Source organism: Doryrhamphus excisus, chromosome 5 (genome assembly GCF_030265055.1).
Source record: "Doryrhamphus excisus isolate RoL2022-K1 chromosome 5, RoL_Dexc_1.0, whole genome shotgun sequence".
Classification (NCBI taxonomy): Eukaryota; Metazoa; Chordata; class Actinopteri; order Syngnathiformes; family Syngnathidae; genus Doryrhamphus; species Doryrhamphus excisus.
Window position 1 is genome coordinate 11,892,300 of NC_080470.1, and position 12,257 is coordinate 11,904,556.

The window sequence follows — 12,257 nt, forward strand, 5'->3', positions numbered from 1 at the left end:
AAAGAATATAAAGCAAAGAACATAACATGAAATATGCCTCTTCCAGTTAAAAATACACTGGACACAATTGCCTGTTGCAATAAAGTCAACGTTGTGTGTTTGCAGTGCGAGCTCTGACCTGGAGAGGGTGCTGGCTGGATGCTGATTGGAGTTTGTTTGACCACGGGCAGAACCGTGGTCTGCAGGGGCTGGATGATGATGGTCTTGGGGTGTAGAGAGGCAGCTGCATGAGCCAAGGGTACAGCTGCAATCACTGGTTTGGGCTGGATGGACACTTTGGAGGTCATCTGAATGGGCCTCTTGACTGGTTGTGCTGGTTTAGCTAAGTGAGATACAAGGACAGTTAAGAATTATTGACTGTAAATACAGACATAAGGCATTCAAATTCCAAAAAACACCTCTTGTGGTCTGGCTACCTCTCTTGGTGTCTTTCTTTGCCAGGGAAAGGATTTCTGAAAAGCCACTGGACTCGGAGCAGACAGACACTGGCGAAGCCTGTGACTGTGGAGACAGGGCCTCATCCTACAGCGAGAAGATATGTGTTGGTTAGTATGTAAAATATCCAGAACAATTGTTAGGTTGTTGATAAATATACTGTAAATATTTAAAGACAACGCCTCTCGTTATTATTGGATGTTGATATAATCATTTCAGCTTTTTCTGTGTACGACGGTCATATTTAGTGGTCATATTGCGTGTCTGATGGTCACCAAAACACCAATTGTCCTTAAAAAGTAAGTAATATTGTGCTACCTATGTAGCCATAATTACAAATATTAATATTCAAGATACTTATTATGTCCTACAAAGATATATGTGTCCTTCATTTGGCAGTGTGTGAAAACATTTGACCTTTAAATTGTGCCAACTTGTCAACACCCAGTATAAAATGAAATAAAGGCAAGGCCCCACTAAGGACGGTAAATATGAATTTGACAAGGTGTTTAAGGCTTCTGCTAATAAGTAGCTCTCATGAGTGTATAGTAGGCGTCTGTCAGAAAATCCATTGAGCAGCTGTCTGTTCATGAGGTGCCATCTGGATTTGTTGGGAGCACATATGTAAATCAGTGGAGAAAACTAAACGTGTGAAGGCACTGGACTTACGTGTAAGGAGTATGGCGACAGTGCTTCCACAGCTGTGGGGGAGGACAGAGAGCTCACAGTGTGAGCAGGTGACAGAGAGTGCACGCTCACCTCACCATCTGGATGCACAAGGACAAAGACACACACAAATGTCTGATGCAACGTGCGTGTCCCCTCCATCCACCAAGTCAAGCATGTCCCTTATCAATATAAACACCTGCATTTCTTCTATTTCAATCAACAAGGCCACAGTTGGAGCTCAATGTCACATTAAGCTAGACATGTAAACAGAATATCTACACACAATAACATTGTATTTAACACCTATACTGGTGTATATGTATGGGTGTGTCATCAGTTGTGTTGCTTTACCTGTGCAGGTGCTGCTTGTGTACCCTTCAGTCCATGGAGGTATGGCAATATCAAAGTCAAGGTGTGGAACCTCACTGGTCTGAAGCACAAAAGCATTCATTTATTGCAAAAAGGGCTGTCAATTGATTAAAATATTTAATTGTGATTAATCAAAAAACAATACATTTTAAAAACACTTTGATAGGATTCGATACATTATACAAACAATACAATTCAATGGTTACATTTGTTAGTCTAAACATTAAGTAAAAGAGTCAATTCTATAAAAGTGGCATTCTTACCATACCATACATAAAATGTGTAAAAGAGCACATAACCCAAGTATGCAGTAAGGCATCCCCAACCACCTGGTCGAGGGAAATGATTAAAAAAATGATTTTTTTAAATAAAATTTGTACATAGCTACATTAAATTTTATGTAAAGGGATATATATATAGAGAGAGAGAGATAGAAAGATAGAGAGCGAGATAGAGAGAGAGTATTTTTCTTTAATCTTTAATTTGTTACAAAATGATGATACACATGATAGGAATGCATTATTATTTATTTTCTACCGCTTATTCTCATGAGGGTTGATTAAATGTACACATTTATCACACCATACGACAATGTTATAATCTTCTGACAACAAACTCCAGGCTCGTACTGATGTTGAATGGTTTGATTTCATTTTGTGCTTCCAATCTAGTGTTGTGGATGCCTTGGTTTTCATACACAATACAAAGTAAATAAATTCAATCAATATAATTGCTTTCAATACTTTTATTATGATATGAGATATTATTTTTATTGCAGTATTAGTGTTACTCCATTCATAATGGTACGTCTTCATTGCCCTTTGGTGTTAGTAGATAAAATCTAGTTTTCTTTTGAGAACACATCATAATTCTTCTTGATGGTTGCTGTACAAGTCATTTAATGTCATATCATGTCATACTGTATCAGCACTCACATAGTCTGCATTCTCGAGAGCGTTGAGCAAATCTTCTGCATCCCCCAGGGTGTCCAGCTCATCAAAAAGACTGATGTCTGTATGTAAAAAAACAGTTTAAACAAATCATGAAGTCATAGCTTATTAATGCAAAGATATGCACAAGAGTGCGACGTGGGAATGCAGTACAAACTCTCTTTGCTGCCTGCTAAGGGTATTATGGCTAAAGCAGTGGTTGGCAACTCGCGGCTCTTCAGCGTCCTTGTTGTGGCTCCCATGGCGAGCTCTATATTTTTTTGTATTTTCTTTTGATACAAAAGGTTGCTGGTCCCTGGGCTAAAGTAAATTTTAAAGTTAGCTGTGTTTTAGTGATGCATCATCAAAGGCAATTGTTAGTATGCAATTGTATTATTCTGTAGTCATCAACTTCACTTTGCACTCTGTTACAAAATGGCAGTGCACAAGTCGTTGCTATGCTACACATCACTGAATAGTTTAGTTTTTGTCATTATATTCTAGATGATTCTACATGATTTTTGCAATTCTATGACCTTACAGAATGTAAAAATATATAGTAACAAGTATCATTTTAACATTCTGTAAGGTCATATATATATATATATATATATATATATATATATATATATATATATATATATATATATATATATATATATACATACATATACACATACATACACAAATATGTCTTTGGGCGCGAGAGTTCAGGTTGAAAACCGTTTATCAATTATATAGTGTGTGTGTGTGTGTATGTATGTGTATATATATATATATATATATATATATATATATATATATATATATATATATATATATATATATATATATATATATATATATATATATATATACATACATATACACATACATACACAAATATGTCTTTGGGCGCGAGAGTTCAGGTTGAAAACCGTTTATCAATTATATAGTGTGTGTGTGTATGTATGTGTATATGTATATATATATATATATGTGTATATGTATGTATGTGTATATATATATATATATGTGTATATGTATGTATGTGTATATATATATATATATATATATATATATACATACATACATATACACATACATACACACACACACTATATAATTGATAAACGGTTTTCAACCTGAACTCTCGCGCCCAAAGACATATTTGTACATCTTTTTTACGTGAAATGATGCAACGCCACAATAGAAAGGCATGGAGTCTAAAACAACCATTTTTGGTGTTGTTTATGTTGTGTCATCATTGTTTAGACATTTCGGCTAAATGTATATGGCCAAAATGTCAAGTGAAAGTTGTGCTTGAAATGTATCTTGAAAAATGGCTGGGATTGAACAAGGTAAAGGGGACCTACTATGCTTTTTCCACTTTTCTGACCTATAAATCTAGTTAAATGTTGCATTCTTTTGTTAAACGATGCCAAAGTTTCCAATAATGAGATTTGCATGTTTGGAAGTGAGTGAGAAAGAAGTTTGGGATGGGTCAAAACGCTCACTTTCAAAGGGCATGGTAAAACTGTCCCTTTGTGATGTCACAGAAGAGTGGACTTCCTTATATGGTTCATAGTTAAGCCGCACTTTGGGTGTGTGACCAATCACATCGGAGTGGGCATAAATTAACACAGACTTTTTTTTGGCAGGAAGCACAAATCAAATGAAATACAGCTGGAATAGGTGCAGATTCTGCAAAATCTAAATAGTTTTCTGTGCAGGTTATTGTGTGTAGCTGCTCTATAGGGGACCACAACTCAATACAAAGGGTCGAAAAATTTGCACAATAGGTCCCCTTTATGATCAAATACATTTATGAGACTAAAGCAATTATGTCTACTCCATTATACAGATTGGAGGGGAATTCGCTATTTGTAGCTAGCAAACAGCAATGAACTCAAAGAGAAAACAGCTGTTTATAGTAGTCCTGTTGAGTAATCATAACTTGCTAATGCATGTATATCAATACCAATTGTAAATTGTAAAACTGTAAAATGTTTATATAAACGTCGACTTTATACAGAAAATGTAATAATGTATCGTTGAACGTTCCCCAAGCTCTTTGGCGTTTGTTGTTGCATTCATGTACAAGCAATTGCGTCATTTCCAGTTGGCTAATGCTAGGTCGGAGACTAAACATTAAGCGTAAACTTCACTAGTGGCGTTTACATTAATTTACTAAAATGTTCCCACTTATAACATTAATGGACTTGTTGATTTCTTGTGAGCGTTTCCACACCCTGGTCGTAGTCAAGATTATATCGAAGAATGTCTTTCTAGAGAGAAACTCACCCCACTCGCCTCCCTGGTCGATGGAAAAGCCCGGTCCCTCGCTGCTCATCACAAAACAACGTTGATGGTCTTCGAGGTCTAATGTTAAGTCGGACGACATCTTTTCTGAAGTTCATTAGTGACTTATCAGAAAAATAGAAGCGAGGCGATATGACATAACTGTTCGCATATGGAAGCCGACCGGAAGTAAAGTATTCTATGACGTATATACAAATACACGTCTGACTTTACAAGAGAGACTACGGCAAGCAAGGAGGGACCCAAGTGTTGAAATGCCGGTGAAGCTGCTGTTTCCAAGATTACCCGCTGGGGGGCAGAATGGCACCGCAAGGTCAGTGTGCTGTGGTCTTTCGGACTGATTCACAGGATTCTGGTTCACTTGAGTGAATCGTGTTAGGATCCGCCCACAGACTTTGACGGCTCACTTGACAGATAAAATGTAATGGTAATGGTTTTATTTCATTTGAACATGCATCAGATTACAATTGAGTGCATCACATAATCAGTTCACAGTTCCACATGTCCAAAAGGAGTAGGAAGAAGCAAAGCTTATTAAATCCTACCCCTTCATCTGGTACTTTTACAATCAGTAACTGTTACATTTGTTCACTTCCTGCTTTCCTAATATAGTTTAAGTTTATGTAGCACAAGCCCATGAAATAATTAAATAGCGAAATAAATAAATAAATGATGGATTAAATAAATAATTAAATACATAATTAAATGAATAATTGATTAAATATTGAAATAATTATATATATTTTTATGTTAAATGAAGTCCAGAATGGTGATTCCAGTTGAACTTGCTGTAAGGATTCCTAATTCAGTACAAAGTTTCAGCTCATTCAGTTGGTTGATTCAGGAATCTACTAACTGTACTTTTGGGTAGAGGGGAAGTAAACAACAACGCAGACAGATACTATAGTTAACATCAACCTTGCTTTTTTTAATCGCTGGCATTCGTCTGTCATTAAATAAATTTTGTGGAATTTTGTGTAGACAGAGTGAAAAATATTTCCAACTGTTTTAAAAATGTTAGTCCCAAGCAATGAAGCATGGGTTGTACACTAACATACATTTATTAGGCTGAATCAGCATTGTGCAAACAAACTAATAATTCACTTGTAGTTGAACATGGACCTCATTATAATCCAAATCCTGTGTATACTTAAATTTTATTAGCATGTCCTTCCACATCTGGACTGGTCCATTTTAATTTGATTGACAGTGACAGCCCAGAGTTGACCGCCATTCTTCTTTGGCTTTCAAAGGTCTTGAGGGCACAAGTTATTTAGCTGTCACTCACACCCTCTTGTCACACGATAGGCAACTTTACAGTCTCGTGGCATGAGCTAGAAGGGAATCAGTGCTTAGCCAACGGGATTGTGCAGTCCGGGCGGTGCTTTAGGTGTCTTCTAAATGAGATCAGTGAAACTGCCTGTTAGCCATCATTGCCATGATGGTGACACACCAGTAGAGAGGTAATTTTTGCAAAGGTTTTTGCAAGAGGGTTTAGAAAGTCACCAGAGTTAGTGAGAAGATGGCCAAGTTGGCAACACTGGACTGCACATGAGATCGGAAGGAGGGGAAGCTGTGCACAGATGGGGGATACATGAAATAATTGTTCATATAAAATGTCACAGTTTATTTTCTTATTTAAAAAGTAAACCACTAAAAAATGCGTACAGAGCTCAGTGTGTTTCAGAGAAGGATTTTAGAGTAGGCCTACACATGCTCGCTGCACTTCTGTTGAATTTTGTTGTTGTATCAGGGGAAATTTTAAAAAGACTAAAAAAAATTATTATTATATAAAATTATTATTTTTTTGTTGTTGTTCATTGTGGTTTGCGGTTTATTTAGTTGAATTAAAACATTTTAATACATTATATTCCAACTTTGAAGTATATTTTTATTGTCTATAGTTACTATTGTTCATTCATTCATCCATTTTCTACCACTTATCCTCACAAGGGTCGCAGGGGTGCTGGAGCCTATCCCAGCTGGGCGACAGGCGGGATACACCCTGGGGTACACCACTCACATTCTATGGACAATTTGGAGTCGCCAATTAACCTAGCATGTGTGCAACCTAGCAACCTAGCACGGTGACCTAGTGGTTAGTGCGCAGGCCAAACAGCTAGGAGACTGGAGTTCAATTCCACCCTCTGCCATCTCTGTGTGGAGTGTGCATGTTCTCTCTGTCCGTGCGTGGGTTTTCTCCAGGTACTCTGGTTTCCTCCTACATTCCAAAAACATGCTAGGTTAATTAGCTACAAATTGTCCATAGGTTGTTTGTCTATATGTGCCCTGTGATTGGCTGGCGACCAATCCAGGGTGAACCCCGCTTCTCGCCCGAAGACAGCTGGGATAGGCTCCAGCACGCCTGCGACCCTTGTGAGGATAAGCGGTAGAAAATGAATGAATTAATGAATGTTGAGCTGCCCACATTAGGTTAATTGGAGACTCTTAATTGTACATAAATGCTCACTCACTCAGCTAGCACATCTGTAGCTGATGGCTGTCTCTTAATGTTAGTGGATAGGCCAGAGTCCTATCCAGCACAGAGTCAAGCAGACCACCTCGGGTTAATCTCGCCACGACCTGAAATGTCCATGAAGGATTAAGACCGGCACACACCTGCTCCTGATTTTTAAGCACACACACACTCTTAAAGTGACCTTTTCTATAGTACATGTTTGACTTCTGACGCATTGCAAAGCTGCTCGCTGATACATATTTGTGGATGACTCTAAATTGCCCATAGGTATAAATATAGGTACAAATGTGAGTGTGAATGTGTTGTCTATATGCACTCTGTGATTGTCTGGTGACCATTCCAGGGTGTACCTTAAGTCAGCTGGGATAGGCTCCAGCACACCCCCACAAACCTAGTGAGGATGACCGCCATAGAAGTTCAACCAACATTTTCTGTAAAAGTTTTGAATAACCGCAGAGTGTCCTATAGGCATGCACAGTCTACAAAAGCAAATAACCATCAGGTCTTGAATTAGCACATTTTGGAAAGCCTTTCTCTAAAGCCTCTTTGCAGTTTTGTTTTGAAATTAGAACAGCCTGGAAGTAAATCAGCATCACGTAACGGATTGTGTCATATAAGCGTCACATATTTGTAATTAATATGTGGCTTACAGTACGTGCAGTGTGACGATGACTATCCAAACTGGAGGTTAACTAATCCCCGTTATAGATCCGGAGAACAATAAGCCACATGTCTGCCTCCACCACATGTCTACGTACATGATGATGGATGCATGCCTGATTGAAATCATGCCGTGATAGCGCTACAACACGTGACATCTGTAGCCAGTGCATCATATTGATTGCGGAAAGGTCCCATAGATCCAGACATGGACAGCAGATTAACCCAATATACTGGCGGAACTCGGAATATGTTTAATGCTATAGTCAATATGTCTCCTTCTTTTACGTCTGAGGTGATCTGTTTAACATCCCAGATTATTTATATAGTAATTAATTTGTATTGATTTACACACGGTTTAAAGGGGAACTGCACTTTATTTGTAATTTTGACCATCATTCACAATCCTTATGTGAAGCATGAACACTTATTTCTTTCCCGTTTTTGTGCATTCTAGTGTAAGAAAACGAGTTAATATGAGATAGCGAACAATGGACATCATGGGAAATATGTATGTTGATGCTAAAGCCCTCACCACAAACTAAAAAAACGTTAACCGTGCCCATTTACATAATGAACTTGTATATTAATCCTGCTACAGCGATATTGCTATTGTGGCAGCTAACACGAAAAACTATTTTTGTGTCAGCGTCACTCACAGATGGAAAAGTGGCACAAGCCACGGTTCACATGAGGACTGTGGCACCCCAGCGCTAGTCTTTGGTCCATGTAGTACTTAAATACGTATGTGCTCAAGTAAACCAAACTGCACTGGACTTCAACCAGTGTGTGAACACTGAGTGTGGAAGCAACCTTACTGAACATTTTGATAAATATATCACTTTTATACTTAATAAAGTATTCTGTGTGTCTGTCCGTCTGTTTATTTTAGACAGAAGCATGTACAGCATTACCAAAACTGCATATTTTCATGATGTTACAACAAAGAAAATGTACTTAAACCGCTACATGTCAAGCTAACATTCTGCTAAAGCCTACAAGCCCCCGCCACAAGTTGTTTATTTTCAAGAAATTACAATCAAGAATTACGGTGCTTTGCATGGTTGCATGCCCGTTGTTGTTCTGTCGTCTGATGGCTGGCAATGATAACACTGTAGTAGATTACTGGGCACAATTACACACAAGTATAAGCTTTTCCATCCATCTATCCATTTTCTGTACCGCTTATCCACACGAGGGTCGCGGGCATGATGGAGCCTATCCCAGCTGTCTTCGGGCGAGAGGCGGGGTACACCCTGGACTGGTCGCCAGCCAATCACAGGGCACATATAGACAAACAACCATTCACACTCACATTCATACCTATGGACAATTTGGAGTCGCCAATTAACCTAGCATGTTTTTGGAATGTGGGAGGAAACCGGAGTAACCGGAGAAAACCGGAGAACATGCAAACTCCACACAGAGATGCCCAAGCGGGGAATCGAACCCCGGTCTCCTAGCTTTCATGATGGAAAAACCTCCTTGCTCATTCACATGATACTGCCTCTGACTTGCCTTGTGTAAAAGGCCACCACTTCTCAGAGAACAGCCTGCAGAAAAGAAGATCAGGCTTTGCTACACATCTTAAAGTGATGCTGTAGTTCTGCCAACCATTTGTCCGTTAGCTACAGACATGGGCTCTGTCAGGTTGATCATTTTGTTTTTTGCAGTGAATAAGTTAACCTAGTATGATGTTGCTGAAGTTGAAGTAAATGTGTGAGTGTAATGTAGCTCACATAGATGCTCGTGTTGCTAACATTTATGTCCTCCTGTCTCACTCCTTAATGTTACATTGCTGTATGCGCCATGTGGCATTTATAATGTTGGGCTAGTGCAGGGTTACAGTCGTTATGGAAAAGTGGGTCAAGTGCACAATTGCACTCCTTGGAGCCACATACTGTTGGAGATAGCAGTGGACAAACACAGCTCATAAGCCTTAAAGCTCCAGACACACAAAATGGTGTGTTTTTCGTAGGGCTTTTAAATGATCTATGAGACTAGATTTTGGAAAACACAGTACTGATACTCTATTTGGGCCCTTTGACAGTACTTTAAAGTTGTTGCAGAGCCGTGTGAGTGTGTCATGAGTGTGCCTCTGCTGGTTGCAGCCAAGTAGTGCACTCCAGTTTGCATCAATTCCCAACAATCATCAGAATTCACAGTAATCAATTTATCAATTATTTTTCCTATCGCTATTCTGTGCATTAAATTTGTCAATAACACAAAGACAAAACATTCTGTACACCCTTTGTGTGAGGAAGTTCCAGTGTAATGCTCAACTGGCATTGAAAAGATGCAAGAGAAGTGGCGGAGCAGCTCGTCAAAATAAAAGAAACCCCTTTTGTGGAAAGAAAAAAAAGAAGCCAGTTCGTGCCACATTTCATCTTTTGTATGTTGAGATTGATGAGGTTTGAGATGGATGATGCTTTGTAGCACTGTGTTGCATTGTCTTATCCTGGCTGGACACAAAGAGGGGAGAACACTTATCATCTCAGGCGTATGTATAGAGGTGGAAAGAGGAGGAGGGGTCATCAGAGAAGTGAAGAGGATCCAACGAGGTGGGGGTACCCTCTTGCAAAAGCGTAATGGAGATGGGCTAATGAGAGATTGTGTCTCCCATGACTACCACAACAGCCTCACCCTCCATCCTGAAAATGAAGAACCAGAGGAATATCTATATATTTGTTATCTTATAGACTTATGGGGGTCTGTTGCTCAGGTGTGTGTTTTGGCCTTTTGTGTGCTTTGGTGACTTGCTGGCAGGTGGTCCAGCTTGGGATTAGCACATTGTTTGGTGGGAATAGTCCTATGAATACAAAGGGATTAGCATGAAGAGTTGCTTCATTGACTGTGTGTTTGTTGGTGATGGGGGGCTTAATTCTTGTATTGGACGGCCACTTTTCGCTATAATAGAGCAGGATACCGTATTTCCGATCAGGCAGTATAGCCCGCAAAGTTCTGCAACCATTTTATAAATGTTTCAAGGAATCATAAAAAGTAAACTTGGATATACTTTACAGAAGTCTGTGCACAGCTTGTACTTTATCATAGTATGGATTTACTATCCACTGTAAATGAGCCAACATACTTTATTAGTAGCTGGAAACACAAGTGAGTAGCAAGATATTTGTGAATTGCCTCCCATCAAGCAAGGTAGTAGTAGTGTCATCGCTAGTGGCTGCACGAGTGCTGTGAGCACTGGGGGAGCTGTGGTTCATTGAAGATAACATGAATTTAAACATGTATATTTTAAGCAGATGAGCCTCTTCCTTTGGCAACACAGTGAGTGCACCTCACAGTGAACATGCACTGTACAAATTATGTCAAAATTGTCAATATGTGCCGCACGTTGGTTAGCATGTTGGCCACACAGTCAGGAGATTGGGAAGTCCTGGGTTTGATTCTCCACTTGGGCATCTCAGTATGGAGTTTGCATGTTCTCTCGCACGTGGGTTTTCTCCGGGTACTCTGGTTTCTTCCCACATTCCAAAAACATGCTAGGTTAATTGGCGACTCCAAATTGTCCATAGGTATGAATGTGTGTGAGAATGGCTGTTTGTCTATATGTGCCCTGTGATTGGCTAGCGACCAGTCCAGAATGTACTCCGCCTCTCACCAAAAGTCAGCTGTTATAGGCATACCCCCATGACCCAAGTGAGGATAAGCAACATCGAAAAGGGCTGGAGGGATGTATGGATGTCAATATGTAGTGTGAGTGCCATTGTTATTTATCAACGCTTTATCCTTTTGACATCACTGGTGGAGGATTTTCTACACCTTGTGCTCCTCCACTCTGTTTTTGCTTGGGGAGGCTTCACAGGTGATCAGTTGGGTTCAGGTGTGGAGGAGACATATCTGTCCACTCCATCACCAGTTTCCCAAAAAAGGAGATCATGTTCTGCTTCACAATGTCACAGCACATTTTGGATTTCCACAGTGAACCACAGCTCCCCTGTGCCGGCAGCACTTGTGCAGCCCCAGAGCATGATGGTACCTCCAACACGTTTGACTGCAGCAAGACACAATTATCTTGCTATGCACTTGTGTTGCCAGGTATTCAGACAATAATGGCTGTGTGTTGAGACATTTTCAATGGAAAGTAAACACTGTATACTGTGATACAAGCTGTACACTGACTACTCAATAGTATATCCAAGTTTATTGGTCCCTGAGAAGATGTACTTGCTTTCTGAAATGTGAGGGCTGTACTCCCATTTTAGAAGATATTGTAAAACTACACCAGAGTAAATCGGGTAAGATGCAAAAGGTCAGATGAGTCCCAAATTGTCAACAAAAAACAGCCAACATGTTTTTGTCCAGATTCCCACGTCCTTTCCTTTAATGCTTCAGCGAAAGGTTAAAAAAATGCCCTACCAAAATCATCTCAATGCCTTGAACCATGTGCCACCATT

At 39.5% G+C, this 12,257-nt stretch overlaps 1 protein-coding gene across 3 annotated transcripts in view; it reads right to left on the minus strand.

Annotated features, from left to right (window-relative positions):
- Positions 1 to 4,897, minus strand: part of atf6 (activating transcription factor 6) — a 32,344-nt gene extending 27,447 nt beyond the window's left edge. The window contains exons 1-6 of one of the 3 annotated variants that reach the window (XM_058072187.1): positions 4,686 to 4,895; positions 2,409 to 2,485; positions 1,456 to 1,534; positions 1,105 to 1,202; positions 399 to 522; positions 119 to 322 (exon numbers count right to left, since the gene is read on the minus strand). In XM_058072187.1, the coding sequence (XP_057928170.1) occupies positions 119 to 322; positions 399 to 522; positions 1,105 to 1,202; positions 1,456 to 1,534; positions 2,409 to 2,485; positions 4,686 to 4,785 (682 nt within the window). In that variant the 5' untranslated portion in view covers positions 4,786 to 4,895. Of the gene's footprint in view, positions 1 to 118; positions 323 to 398; positions 523 to 1,104; positions 1,203 to 1,455; positions 1,535 to 2,408; positions 2,486 to 4,685 lie in introns of all 3 variants that reach the window. The other 2 variants (XM_058072189.1, XM_058072190.1) reach the window with 2 other exon arrangements.
- Positions 4,898 to 12,257: the final 7,360 nt, after the last annotated feature.